This window comes from Zalophus californianus, chromosome 5 (assembly GCF_009762305.2).
Source record: "Zalophus californianus isolate mZalCal1 chromosome 5, mZalCal1.pri.v2, whole genome shotgun sequence".
Lineage (NCBI taxonomy): Eukaryota > Metazoa > Chordata > Mammalia > Carnivora > Otariidae > Zalophus > Zalophus californianus.
The window spans coordinates 19,357,556-19,373,042 of record NC_045599.1 but is presented as its reverse complement, the minus strand read 5'-3'; the positions used below and the strand labels follow the sequence as shown (position 1 = coordinate 19,373,042).

Sequence of the window (15,487 nt, the reverse complement as noted above, 5' to 3'; positions counted from 1 at the left end):
CGTCCCTCAGTCAGATCCTACCAGGTCCGTGGCTGAGTCTTTAAAAGCACGTTAGCAGGTGAACCTTGTGGCCTTTTATTGAGGGCAGCCTCTGATCTTCTTCACACCTGGAAATGAGAAAGTGAAAGTAGTGGTATAATTCCCAGCCATTGTATGTGGTTGTAGCTTTTAGAATTGGATGATTTCAAATAATAACACCACCAAACCTGAGCTTTGGGTTCAGGGAGTTTTCTGGAAGGGATTGCAGTATTTGCCTGGATGCCCCAAGAGGCACCATTCTGAGCTATGTGCAATGAAAGGTGATTCAGGCGTGTGGCTTCCCACACACAGAGAAGGGTCTGAAATTACCTTGGGAGGAAGGCCTCTTTCCATCTTGTGTTGTAGTTTATATTTGGAAGAGTTTACTTTTTTCTCTTACCCTCCTGTGGGTTCAAGTGCTCGGCCACCACCGCTGAGGGACCTTTTACAGTTACTTACTTTCCCCAGATTTCCTTTTCCTCATCTGTAAATACTTCCCTTCACAGTCTTGCGAAGATGGACTGAGAATACGTACAGTGTAAGTCCTTCCTATGTGATAGGAGTTAAACAGTGGCTGTCCTGTTCGTATTTTTACATGAACTTTGAAATCAGAGAAGTTTGGTCTTGAATACATTGTCCGTCCTCTGAGATCTTCAGTGTCCACCTCCGTAAAATGGGGATGTCAAGCCTTAAAGGAGATGGAGAGTGTCTGATGTCTCGTACCCAGTAGACCCTTACCAAGAACTCACCTGTGTTGTTTAAGAAACAAGATGTAAGAGAGAAGTTGGTTTGATCTTGATTCCAAAAGGAAAAGTCTCTACCACGTTTAGGAAAACCAGAATTAGGAGTGACCGACCTACATCTGTTCATGTTTCTCTGTCAGGGATGGGAATTCAGCCTTGACACCTCATTTTGGAGAACAGATCCGTGCAGAAGGAAAACGGGTTTGTAAGCTTCCCTTGCTTTGCTAAGGAAGCAGCAGGGATGTCAGGCACCAAGGGTGGTGAAAATGCAAAGGGACAGACTGTGGCAGTCTGTGGAGAACCTCGTGAGCATTAAGTAATTGTTTCCCAGTGCGCTCGCAAGAACGTAAAAATATTTACTGAGCAAAATAAAAACACCATGGCCACTCTGGTGGTTGTTGATCTGAAAATCCCAGGATTGAGGCGGGGGGTGGTGGTGGTGGTCGTTAGTAGCCAGATGAGTGTGGAGGAAACCCCAGGGCAAGGCCCCGCGCCTGCAGGGTGTGGACTGGGCCCCAGCGCGTGGGAGGGCCATCTTAACCATTGAGATGGGTCCATCCCTGGTCCTGGCTGGCCCTTCTCCCTCTGCGCTGCATCCCGCTGCACATCACCTGCCTGTCTCTTTTGCTGGACCTGAGGGGCGCAGGAGTGCCCGCCAGGGCGGCCCCACCCAGCCCTGCCCTGGCGACCCTGCCTCTTTGGCTGTCACTTTCCCAGTCCTGGAGCCCATCACCGGCTGACACAATCGGTGCTGGAGTGAAGCGAAGCGGCTGCCACCCTCACTCCCCGCTTTGGAGCCTTCCTGGCTCATCAGCCCTCAGGAAGCCCTTGAAATAAGGTGAACTGAGAAAATATTGCCAGAATCTCTCTGCAGATTTTTCCCCCCAGCCCTCTGATTACACACACACTAAGTGCCGCTATCTGTGTAAATAACCTTTTCTTCCCTGCCTCTCTCTACCTCCCCTACTCCCCCACTCCCATGCTCTTAGGCTCTCTCGAGTGATAAATAGCCAGGCTACCGCTCAGCGTGCACCAACACCTGGGAATAATCATGCAAAAATAACAGTGAGAGACTGCCGCGCGTCTGTTCTTGACATTAACTTTCCTCAGTTTGACAGGCTGCCACCACCAGCTGTTAGACTTATAGGTCCCCCCGCCTCCCCAACTGGAGATAGCTGCTTTCCTGCTTCTCTTTTTTGGGGCTGTAATAGGTTACATCAGTGTCCCATCAAGATGACAGAAAAGAGCTTTGACAAAGGAACCGTTGCTCAAACTGGCTGGTTCTCTATTACGATCTTGTATTCTGGATGTTAGTAGTAGTAGACTAATAATTCCCCACTGATTTTTTTTTTTAACATGGAATATCTGATGAGTACTAGTTTAGCGTTCTCCGCTCACCGCGCTCCCCCCCCCCCCCCCCGCCACCAGGGTATTCATAATTATCTCCCGTGAATTGCCTTTAAATGTAGCAAATCCTGGTATTTGGCCTTGAAGGGCCAAATCACCTATTGATTTCTTTTTAGTTCAGGTCTCATGTATATTTGTAATCACAATAATCATATTGACAACAGTACTAGCTCTTATTTTGTTGAGTGCTGCTCGGTACCGGGAGCTGAGTGTGGGTTGTTTGTCTGATTTCATTATTTCCATTTTACAGATGAAGCCAGGGAGTCCCAGACAGACAGGTCAGGTGACTCGCCCAAAGGTCTTGTAGCTGAAGGTAGAGCTGGGATTCCAGTTTTGAGGACTGACGCCCCGTACCTCCCTGTCTTCCACCACATGCTGTGTTTTGCACTCAGGCCCTACGGACGGCCCCTTTGTATAGTTTGGCTGTATTTGTAGGATTATTTGATGAGTGCCCCAGTCTTGCTGACGAGGCAGGAAGTCCAGGAAAGCGGGGGACCTGCTTGGCTTTGACCTGCTCTTGGTGTGTGAGCAGGCTGCCCAGTGCCTGGCACACAGCAGGTGTGTGGTTACTCTTTATTGGGTGGATAATATTGGTTGCTCATGTTGAGGCAACTCAGAGGGGGCTTTTGAGGGAGCAGCAGTGCATGAAAAAAAGAGGTGCAACTAGAGATTAGTCAAAGGAGATTTTGTAGAGGTGTAGGACTCATCAGGATGTGCTATAACATTGGGGGGCGGTGAGTTGTGGGGTGGATTAAGCTGGGTCGACTGCTGCAGACGCCCATTTATGAAAGGAGGAGAATTTCCCCGGGTTGAGCTGCTCAGGGTTAAGCCCTTTTTGCTTATACTTTTAACACACTTTAACTGCACTTAACCATGCATTTGGAGGGGATTATAGATTTATGTTAAATATAGTAGGATATAAAAAGGAGCTTTGTAAGGTTGCAGGCAGGGTTAGAGAACTGTAGTATCAGACCAGGGACTTTTTTTTTTTCCCCTCCCCTTTCTCAAAGCCAGCATTTACTGAGCTAAGCACTTTGCTGAGCCTTCACTTTGTATGCGTTACCTCACTGAGTGTTCCCTCTGACCCACTGGGGGTCATTGTTGGTCTTACAACAATTTCTTAGGCCCAAACAGTGAGCCTCAGAGTAGCCAGGTAACTTGCTCAGGGGGCCCCCACAACAAGTACCAGGGAGGTCAGGATTTGAACCTGAGATCCACCGCTACCACGTACAAGTGTTTGCCACTTGGAGGGAGTCCTCCTGGGGACTGTTGCCACCCTTGGTCTCAGCGCGCCTCATTGGTTGAAGAAGTTACGGTTCCATCTGCGGATCAGTGACCTGGAAATCGGGGTGCAGTGGAGTTGATCTTTTGTATGAGGTAAAAACACTACTGAAAATCCCTCCAGGTCCCTGCTTTGCATATGTACGGTGCATGTGGCTTTGTGTTAGACGCCGTAAGATTCACAAGAGAACTGAAACCTCCTGTAGGGGGGCATTCGCTGGCAGAAAGAATTAGTGACACTGAATTATCTTCCTTCCAGCCCTCTTTTGCCCCCAGTGTGTGTATTTGAACTCCTACTGTCACGTTTCTGCTTTTAGGAAGCTACTGCTTTCACACTCACTTGGGCTGCCACCACAGAGAGCTTCTTGCCCTGGTGCAGATATGGGCCACATTTCTCTTTAGCAGGAGGAGGTTGGGCTAGGTGGTCTTCGAGGTAAAACATTCTGTCATTGTCTCGGGGGAAAGCTAGAAATGCAGAGTCAGCTGCCTGCAGCTGGGCAGCTCACCGCCGGGCCGAACGGAGGCTCAGCCCTGTCGGTTGATGCCATGAGGCTTGGGGGCCTAGCCCAGCACATTATCTAATTATTATTTTAAGAGATAGTAGACATTCAGACTTCTCCCTCATTTTTTTGTGTTTGCAAAAAATCATCATGTTTTAGGAAGTAGCATACCTACCGAATAAAACACGTCTGGGGATGGCTGTAATTCCTTACCCTCCTCCGTGGTTGGTGACCTCTGGGGAGGAGGGGTTTCCAGTACATCACATGGGTAGTACTACTCTTTGTTCTTCACTCCAAATTCTCCCAAGGGAGAAGAGTTCCCCTTTCTTGTCTCACTGGTAGTGACATTCCGGTACCTAGCTATAGGAGTGGCAGCTTGTGAGTTCTCTTGAAGCCAGTGTCATGGAAAAACCAAGAAGTTCACTGTCTAAGTCAAAGAATTGAACAGCTTCACCGTGTTACCTATTGAGTTTTCCTATGGAGTTTAAGGGTTTTAGCCTTATATTGCATTGGGGAGACTGTGTCTGATTAGTTCATATTTATAGTCAAATTCTCTGAACCTTAGCTTCTCGTTTTAATGCTGTCAACCAGGCTCTTAACATTGCATTTGGATTGTGTGGATAGAAACAAACACAGTTCACTTGCTGGTAGGCCCCGGATACCATGGCCTTTCCCCTCAAGCCTTCTATCTTTAGAAATTTGATGTTTGGATTCTCTTAAATATCCCAAATGGTAGGGGTGTGTGTGTGTGTGTGTGTCTGTATGCAGATATAATTCATAATTGGAGTTATATTGAAATAGAGATTTAATCCAGAAATTCTGTTGTGATAGGATTTGTCATCAGTAGGAAGCTGGAGATTACGTTTTCCAGTTGAGGAAAAATGATGTTCAGCGGAGGTTAAGTGTCTCCGCAAAGTCACAAGCTAATTAGTGTCAGAGTTGGGGCCAAAATCCCAGTGCCCAGTGCCCTGTCCTCATAACTTGGTGTTGTACGCTTTGCCTCACTGTATCCTGGTCTCCCAAATCTGGGAATTAATGCCCTCTTGGATGCCTTACCTCCTTTTATTTCATCCCATTTTGTTGTTTATCCAACTGAAGCCGTGTTTATTCTCTTGGAATTCATGTAGGCTGTCGATCAAGGGATATAAAGAGTATTTCGAGAATATTGTTCTGTTTTGTCTTTTCAGTTTATATATGTAGCAACCAATTATAGTCAATTTACATCTAACTATATAAATTAAAAAATTGTTGGCAAACATGCAAAAAAAAAACCCACAACTACAGTACCCGGTTTAATCATTTTCCTTGTCACCCCCCCCCCCCTTTTAAATTCTGGAAAGCAGTTCTTATCTCACACAGTCTTTTAGCTATAGTAAAGACTACAAGGTAGCATTGGATTCCCCGCCCCCCACTTGAATTTCCTCCCTCAGTACCTCTTTCTTCATTTGTCAGCTCAGTTTTAAAATAGGAACTATCAGTGTGAACTCTGATCCGCATTAAGCTGTGTTTACGCGAAAGCATAAATCACCAGATCTGGGGTTTGGGGGCCGTTACATGCTTTTCTTTCTTGGGCTCTGTGATCAAGAATGCAGAACAATACAAAGCGTGGGGCAGAAGAAGTTTTATGGCGGCTCTGAGAGCAGGAAATTAAGTTTCTTTACCGTGCAGATGGGTGAAGGGCTGTTCTCTTACGTCTTGGATCAGTCAGGCAAGTGAACGTCAGTTTATCATTTTAGTGAAAGGCAAACTGTAGAAATAGTTCCTACAGTCATATGAACAAGGAGCCCACACAGATGACTGCTTCAGCTGTTGAACCAGGAGCATACTTCCTCATATAATTTATCTTGAAATATATTCTGTGTGTGTGTGTTTAAACAACAAAGACTATGTTCTAGAACATCTGTAGCCAAGTGTTGATTTCTTACAAAGGTCAATTGGGAGTATGGGAACCACAGACTAAGATGGCGTTTTGCTGGAAAAACCTTCTGTGTGCCCCTTTTTACACATACAACTTGTTAGCTCAGCTGATAGCCTGTGCAGGGGGTCATCCCTTAGAGGTAGGCAATATCTGTGTGTCACATGAGGACATAGGGAATGTGGAGTCACGGTGCAGATGGGCTTTGCATTTGGCTCTTCCGCATTTGACCACCTGCGAGCAGGGCCCCAGCTATGCTGTAACAGTCCTAACAGTGGTTAAAATGGGTCTGACGAACGAATGGGTTGGCTGGTGATTTACCTACTTAGTATGTGCATAGCCTTTGGTTTCGTTATGGCCAGGCTCCTGGATGTTTTGTGGTGAAGATTTCCTTGCCTGCTCTCTAGGATTGGGGTGCAAAGGAGATACCGTTGCACTGGAAGCTCTTCTATTGGCTGTCATTTCTGTTTCCCGGGATTTAGAGGGAGGGGTCCCAGGACTCGGTCACATTCATCAGGGATCTTTCCCAGCCGGCCCACTAAAGGACATGTGCGTTGGAGAAACTCCAGTTCTGTTGATGTTGGGCACAGACGTTTATTACCCCATTTATATGAATTCTGCTAAACTTTGCCGTAGAAAACTTAATTAGGAGTTGATGCTTAATACATGCTAATAATATCCAGTTTATGTGTTTGAGTGTGTATAATCAAGTTTATGTATTTTATATATTCAGCGGAGTAAGTTAATGTATTTTTGTGGTGATTTAATTCATTATGGTTTATAAAGTACTTTGAACACAATTTTAGTCCATCTCCTGTGCTTAACTGTCCAAATGATGCATCTGCAGTGTTTATTGGAATTCCATCCTTGGAAAATATTGTAGTTTTGGGAAGTACGATTTCATTACAGGTGGGAAAGAGCCTGAATTTTGCAGAGTGTATTTCACGCTTTTTTGACTGAGGCTGACCGGTTTGACCATCAGTGACCTGAGGACACCGAAGTCCTGCCTCTCGTTCCAGAAGCAAGAGCCCCCGATGTTGACCTTGTTTGGCATGGGGCGGGGGGGAATCAAATGCTCATTTCCCTTCGACTTTTATCTTTTGGCACCATGCAAACCCTCGAAGCGTATTATAATTGCAAATGGAATTTGGAATGGTGATGTATTCTAGAAGTGATGTAAACAGATTGCATTGCAAACCGTGCCGAGAATACAGCACCACTGCAGTAAGCCTGTCTGTCTTTCAGGTTGACCCCCTGTTTACAGTGCCAGCACCACCACCACCGATTTCCAGCAGCCTCACGCCTCAGATTCTGCCCTCCTACTTTCCCCCATCTTCATCCAATATTGCAGCACCGGTCGAGCAGCTTTTGGTTCGGACTCGTTCTGTGGGTGTCAATACATGTGAAGTTGGAGTAGTGACAGAGCCAGAGTGTCTGGGGCCCTGTGAACCTGGCACCAGTGTGAATTTGGAAGGGATCGTGTGGCATGAAACAGAAGAAGGTAAATACACTTTACTTTTCTCTATTTCCCCGTACCCTCTTCCCCAGGCTGTTAACTTGATTTACATCCACTCGCGAGGGGACTTTGGCAGTACGTGGAGAGGAAGAAGAAGGGTTTTTATACTGTCTGGATTGCTGTTGAAAGACTGGGAAGCAGGGTGAGGGTTCCCCTTTGCCCTAAGAGGGATCGTGGAAATTAGGAAGACAGACCGGTCTCAGGCTCACTTTCTTCTCGGTGTGCCAACCGGTCTGTCTGTCCGGACATGATTGTTTTGTTTGTCCAGACATGGGTTGTGGCATATACCACACCTACCGTGGATCCAGACCCTGGCTGGCCACATCGCGTAGCACGCGATCACCTGGTCCGGTGTGTTTCAGATGTCGTTGACCTTAGAGGCCCACAGGTAATTAAAAACGAAATACCAAGGAGAGCGCTGCGTTGCTCCACTGGGGAACGAGAGAAGTAGAAAAAATGAGGAAGAAATGAGCCCCAGGCGAACGAAGCAAAGTGAAGAACTCGTTCTTTCCCTCCAAGCTATGTTGGTCAAGGGTAAGGGAGAGGACAGGTGTCAGTATCATGGCCAGTTGGGGAAGGAGTGAGGGCAAGGAGGACGGTAACGAGGCTCAGAACCACTGTGTAGGTCCCTCTGTGTCAAGGGGAGACATTGAGGGCTGCAGCTCACGGGCGAGAAAGTAAAATATATAAAAAAGGATGAAAATCAGATGACGGGTTGTCTCAGCCTAATTGTCGGAAGGGCGGAAAACAGCGCACGCTGTCTCAGGGTAGAAAAGCTAAAAACCGTAGGAAAATCTTTGAATTCTGCATATTGCGTTAAGTATACTGTGGAAGGATATATTTTGTATCTGGATACAAAGATTTTGTAGATAGCATCAGTAAGGAAAAATCATTATAGATGAAGGGACCAGAGAAGGTGAATGAAAGCAGCAGATAGGAAGAGTTCTCTTGTGTGCTCAACCAAAAGTGATAGCTCAACGTTCGCTTTTGGCTTTAGAAATGTCCGGTGTTTGGGGTGGGGGTGGGGGTGCGTCCTCTTTGTACTTTTAACAGCGCTCTGCAGCCCGATTGAGAGGAATTGGGGGAAGAGGAGCTGCAATTCACATTTTCGTCTCTTGCTTGTCTGTTGAGACGCCCTCCAGTGCAAGAGGTGGGTCCCATGTGGGGAGCAAGCTTCTGTCCTATTGCCTCTCCTTGGGTTGTACACACTTGGCCTTCTCAGACTTTTCCCGAGAGCAGAAGCGGTAGCTGAGGCTGTCCGACTGGTATCTTGGGGGAGAAAAGTATAGATAGAGACGGCATCGAGACAGTAATAAGGTCGTAGGTCATTGGCTTAGGTACTGATGATTGAGGAACAGAAAAAGATTTCGAAAGGCTAAGATTGAATTTCCATCAACTCGAAAGGAAGAGTTTCTGGCACTTGAATCGCGTGCTCCTTTGGGTGAAGTGGCGCCTTGCACTTCTGTTTCAGCTATGACTTAGCGCCCGTCGATTTATTGCTTGTCACGATTTTACTTATTCCTGTGTGGGACAGGACCGGGTTCCTGCAGTATGACCTCACTGGGTGGCAGATGTTGTAAAATTAGCTACAAACTTTCTGGAACGCCTGTTAGTCTTGGGCTATTTTTCATTTCGCTTGGAAGACCGCTTGGTTTTGACGTGAACCTGAGCTTTGAATAAAAGACAGCGTTACTTAAGAAAAAGAAATGTTGTATTCAGAAACTGTAGTAACTCTGGGCAAACGGTTAAAGAGCTCTGTGGTATTAATCAGGATTACTATTATGCTTTTTTCTTATTTCTGTTTGGTCCCCCGAGTTGCACCGTGTTCTCTGAGCGGTCCGCCTCCCGAGTCCGTGTACCTGCCTCTGTGTGCCGTGATCCCCCCCATCCCGTGCATGTGTCCCCCACCCTCATGTGGGGCACTGATGGCTTTCGGCGCTCTGCAGACGCAGGACTGGAGCCTTCTGCAGCTCCTGCCTCCTTTTGACTGCCTCACATTTTCCAGGATTTGGAATGTGTGGATGTTGACTGTGGTGACAAGAAGGAGCCCGGAGCTCTTAATAGAGTTATTCTTGCTGAATAAACTCAACTCCCGACCTCCACAGAATTCGAGAACCCGCCTTCGTAAAGGCGCGGCTCGTAAGATGTGTGTTTAATGTGCAACCATTTTCAAGAGCGTTCCATTTGCATTTTTTTCCCCCAGTACAGTGTGTTTAAAGCTCTTGTACCAATTTAAAAATTAAACCCACTTGACCATTAATTTTTCCCTTTGGGGAAAAACAAAGAGAGAAACAGAACAAACACATTTGGAGCCAGTTATTTGGCAGAGCTAAAAGGGATGAGTTTGGGGAGAAGGGAGGGGAAGGAGGGAAGCCACAACAGTTTTCTACTGTGGGGTTGCGCTAACGACAAGCTTCAAGTCGGGCACTTAGGAAAAAGTACCAGTTGCCTGTGATTAGCTTCCTGGAGATGGACTTGAAAAAAAAAATCTCTTCCCTGGTATTTTCATTTTGAGGTGATTGTATACCTGGTAGCGGTTTTCACAAACCCAATTTGTTACGTGCATTCATAGGGAGGGTGTGTGTGTGTGTGTGTGTGTGTGTGTGTGTGTGTGTGTGTGTGTGTGTGTGTGTGTGTGTGTGTGTGTGTGTGCATTCATAGGGAGGGTGTGTGTGTGTGTGTGTGTGTGTGTGTGTGTGTGTGTGTATTAAGATCCTAGACATCTCAGGAGCTCCCATCTGCAGTCTTTGGGGGAATATTGAGTGTTCTCGGGATTTGCTTTGAAAGGCAGTGGGCACCAGCAAGACGGCAATATGAAATCCCCACTAAATACTAATTGCTTCTTGTGCTTGGGATTCCTCATGTGAGGAGGGTTCTCTCAGTCACAGACTTTGCCTTTAGTGTCGCTGCCAGGACGCGGAGTCCTGGTTGCCTGAGGGCCAAACTGTCTGTCTTCAGGAGTAACGTGTTGCGAGAGAAGTTCCCTCTGGAAATAATTAGTGGGTTTCAGAGCGTGCTTTATAGGAGAGAAAAACTATTATTGCATTTGGATGTTTAGTTAATCTGCTCTGATCTTTCTTCTTTAAGGTGAGTGCATAGGAGCAATGACGTCTTGGACAAAATTGCTCTCACATGTTGGAAAGAATCTCCTTAGCTTTTCATTCTTGACATTTGGGATGCACATGCCTTTGTATAGTTATTTGTTTGGAAATTTGCTCTTTTTGGGGAGTGGGGGTGGGGAGGGGACCAAACCGGAAAAAACATGGTGTGTACAGCAGAGTGTGTAAATACATACATGCTGGACTTGGCTTTTTAGCTCTTACGAATGTGTTTTCCTTTGGAGTTTTATTAAATCATATTTCTAATTGGGCACCCCCCCTTTTTTTTTTTTTGCCTTACCGGAGAACATACTTCATTGTTACAGCTGTCATTTACTTTGGCCTTTAGAACATGTATAGGTTATAGGACTGGGGTTCTCAGCTCTGGGCCTTTGAGTCACCTGGAGGTTTTTAAAAACATGCCCGGGCACCACTTGCAGGCATTTCCTTGGTCTGGGATGGCAGTTTGGTCTGGTTGGGTGACCTGGCATTGGTGTTTTTTTCCAAAGCTCCCCAGGAGATTCTGATGTGCAAACAAGATTGAGAACCACGGTCTCAGGGGAAAGAGGGGATGTCCTAACCCTCTGCAAGCTGCTTGACCTTTTCCCTTTAAGGAAGTCATTGTGTTGTTGCCTCATTTTCTTGGGCATAAAATGGGAAGACACCGCTGCCCTATTTACCTCCCAGGATAGATAGTGTCTGTCCAAAAGCTCTAGTGTGGCAGGTGAGCGTCGTGGAATCACCGTCCCTGTGAGAAAGAGGGTCCAGCGTTTGATCCTGAACCTGGACTTGACAGAGGGTTTGGGGCTTAATGAAGAACTAACTGGTACCACTCTTCCTAATTTATTAATATGACGGGGTGGACCTTACTTGTCTGTTTCTTCCCTGAGCCAGAAGTGGTAGCTTCATTTCATTTCCCTGTGGTCTCTGCTGAACTATTTTTGAAATAGTCCAGAAACCCAGAGTATTAAAGAAAGTTAATAAAGTAACAAATAAAAAAGACTGTACTCGCAGCATTACTGGGAGCTTTCAGAGGGGATGGTGAAAATGCAAATGGCAGCTTATGAAAGTAAGTGTGGTTTTTTAGAGAAGACTTACCACCTGGTGTAAGAGGAAGAATGGTTCTTTGTATGAGGTTCTTCATCTGAGGTTCTGTGTGTTTTCCAAGAACGGAGATCTTGGGAATTAATGTTTTAAAGGTAATTAATTGGGGGAAGCAAATGATTCTCTTTAAACCACCGGAGATGCTCTTAAATTCTTCTGCTTCTCCTGTATCTCCAGAGTCATAGAGAGGATAGTGTTTCAACGTGCAGTATAGGGGGTTTCAGGTTCATTCATTAAAAGGCAAATGATCCTCTATAAATTCGATGGATCTGACATACGGTATTGTTACTCCTATGCTGTGGTATTGACTTGCCGAACTTATTACTGGAAATAGAACTTTCATTTTCAATTTTGATTTGAGAAGAGATTAAATATGAATCCAGGCTCACTTTGTGTTTTCAGTTTCTGAGCATGGAATTGGTGCAATACTTTTTTTTTTTTTTACTAAGTGAAATGTTATTACTTACTGAGGTATTTCCCAGTGATTTGATAAATTCAGCCTTGACTTACAAGGCGAGTAAGATGTCCACTTTCGCTTCTGCATTTCATTACCCGCCACAACAGTCATGGTTGTAACTCAGCAGTCAGGGGGAACTTGAAGATTGCTAAGGAGCATGCTCCTCCTATCAGTAATGTGCTAAATGGAGGTAAATCAGCCCCCGGTCTGTGAGTTTGGAAGGTGAGCATAGTCGGTTAATCAGTGTGCTAGTAAGAAAGAGCATCCGGCCTTGATCTTCATTGTGAACTCACAAAGATTTAGAGCTCTGGAAGAACTACTCTAGTTAGTGCCGCTCCGTATCTTGGCCATAAACTTGACCCTCCCCGTCCTGGGCAATCTTGCAGTGGTGGTTGCCCATGAAAAGTTGAGATTCATCACCATTGGTGGCAGAACAGCTCAAAGTGCACAAGAACCGCCAATTTTTACATGCAGAAGTCAGCCCAAATAGAAAACCATATTTGTGTATTTGCTGGACCGTATATCATCTCGGTTACCTCTGATTATTCTGGGTACAATGGTGAAGGTTTTTTTTTCTTTAATAAAATAAACTTGGTTTAGGGGTGTATATTACACATAATTATAAACATATCAGAGTATTTGGTTTTTTAAGATTATGGAAACTCATGTTACCAGTTTCACAGAAAAGTCACAAAAACCGAGGCCAGGTATTCATAGGGTACAGTCCATAAAGATCTGTATAAGGAAGGCACCAAGGGAGGGCTTGTCTGAGCCGTCTTCCTGGGTTGGCTTTCCCCTTGGACCTACCAGTTGTATGCTTTCCTGATGGGGCCACCATGTGCATATGATGAGTGATGGTGTGTTTTGCTGGAAAGCAATACCATCGTCTCATCACCGCCTGTCAGTGTGAAATAAATAAGCTGCTCTTCGGTAGGATTCAGCTTCATGTTTTTAGACCAAACATTTTTCTTTTGTGTCATGTGTGTGTATATTTTGGTGGTGACCTTAGGTGTTAAGAAATGAAGCAGTCAGCTTTAAACTCACTGTGTTAAGGCGTTTTGTTGTTACCCCTTTTGGTTGGTTGATATTGTAGCTCAACTTCTGTGTCAATACAGAATGTGAGGCGTGTAAAACTAAACTTTTCTTCAGACTTGAGTTTGGTGAAAGATGTAAGAAGTTGTCTTATAAGATGTGTGTATAGCATTGCCCCCCCTTGCTTATCTTTTCCCTATGAAGAGGTTGGTAAGAAAATCTTGAAAATGTCTTAATATTACAGTGACCTTGAACTGAAGATATATTTTCTAATTACAAAATGGAGATACTCATTGTTGCAAAGTATAGCTTTTGGCCCACCTTGGCATATTGACTGAAAGTATTTCATTGACTTTTTAAGTAGAATTTTTACAGCAGCTTTCTTGAGATATAATTCATGCAGCATGCAGTCCATCCATTTAAAGTGTATAATTCCGTGGGTATTTTTTAATGTATGAAGAGTCCTCCAACCATCACCACAATTAATTTTAGAACATTTTTATGATCCAGAGGAAACCCTGTCCCCCTTAGCGGTCACTACCGCTTACCGCAATCCCCATTTCATTGACCCAATGCATCGTTCTCTTTGATGCTTCATTGTTTTTATGTGTATTTTATGGATGAGAGAAGGGGTTGATTTGTTGATGTTTGTGCCAGGCATTGTGCTGGACATGCTTTTCAGGTAGTAATTTCCTTTAATCGTTAGAACACAATCCAAAGTAAACTGTTACTGTCCATATTTTTATGAAGGAGACTTAGAAAGGGATTTACCCTTCTGTGCAGGACAGCACACCTGGTAGGACGTGGGGAGCCCTCGCTCTTCACACCTAGCCCTGGGATTTCTGCTCTACCCACGTTCCCACGTGTTTCACAAAGTGCGCCTTGGAAAGAGGGAGTCCGATGAGACATAATAATTGGAGTTTTTATTTTATTTCCTTTTTAAGCACAGAATGATAGAAACATTCTTTATAGTGCTCGCATCTGATTTTGGCAAGAGTAACTGAATCAGCTTCAGCTGGGTTGATGTATACAAACCATCCCTTTCTGCCCCACTAAGCTGGAAGCTTCTTTAGTCCGCAGATCCCATCTGTTTTGTTCACTGTTGGATCCCCAGCGCCTGGCACAGAGTCAGTGTGCCATACATATTTGTTGAATGTTGAATAAATTTGTGGAACAAAGTGATATGGTCTTGATACCTGTTTAAGTTTGTATGGTATAGTCTTCTAGTCAAGAATATGTTACTTTTGAATTAAGTTTGGCCTAGACAATCTGGAAAATATTGCTCCAGAAATCTACTTTGTCACTGATTTTTTTTTTGCGGGGAGGGGGAAGCCATTATCAAATCTGATTACACTGTATTAAAATTCACCTCCCAACCTTACTCTTCTTAGACCAGTCTCCAAAAAAGGGGGAAACAAAATTATTTGGTTTGTTTTTTTTTTTCCCTTCTGCCATTCATATCCTCGTTATGGTTTTAATTTTCTAACGATAGAAGGAATACCTACCTGGCCATTTGAGGATATCTGCGGGGCAGAAAACACCCAAATGGTAGAAGAAAAAAAAATCACCTATAATCTCACTATTCAGGCATCCACTTTAATTTGTTGGTTTACTCCCTTTTTTTTGCTTTTTAAATACACTTTTTTTTTAAACGTAGTTGAGATCATTTGGTAGAGTTTTGAATACTGCTTTCTCTTTTAAACGTAACATTAAAATATAAGCATTTCTGATGTTATTAAAACATTTTCTAAGATGTATTTTCTGTTGATAGAAAACATTTTATGGAATGGACACAAAATTTGATTCAAATTCCTGTAAGGCTGGATATTTACATTGCCCTCCGCTTCTTTAATAACATCACACTGCGTAGTCTGTCTTTGTGCTGGAAGTATTTGTACTGTTTTATGAATTTGCAGTTATTATTCTGGGGTCAGCTTTCAAGAAACAATCACCTAGTCAAAGGGCACAAACATTTTTTTTTAAATTTTATTTTATTATGTTATGTTAATCACCATACATTACATCATTATTTTTTGATGTATTGTTCCATGATTCATTGCGTATAGGGCACAAACATTTTTAACGCACTGGAATACCTTTTGATGGCTTCACTGCTTTCCCAAAAGGCAATCCTGGTAAATTGTACCAGTTTCCATGGCCTTGGTTGAGAACTCTCTTCTCTCTTAACCTCCCCAACCACTTTGGGCTCATTGACATTTTCGTGACCAAAGGGATGGGGTTGTAAGTCAAAGGCATAGTCTCCAGTGCCCACATCCGGGGTCCTACCCTAGACGGAGAGGGAATGCGACCTTCTTACCCTTGTATAAAAATCTCAGTGGGCCAGCCAGGGAAAGCAGGTGTGCCAGTGAGGGTCTCCAGACAACATGTAGCCAGCGCCCTGTCCTGGGAAGGCGTT

At 44.6% G+C, this 15,487-nt stretch overlaps 1 protein-coding gene across 1 annotated transcript in view; it reads left to right on the top strand.

The window, feature by feature from the left end:
• ZNF608 (zinc finger protein 608) overlaps positions 1-15,487 on the top strand; it is a 106,674-nt gene that overhangs the window by 42,859 nt on the left and 48,328 nt on the right. Inside the window, 1 exon segment of the mRNA XM_027605920.2 lies at positions 7,110-7,365. Coding sequence (XP_027461721.2) covers positions 7,110-7,365 — 256 coding nt within the window.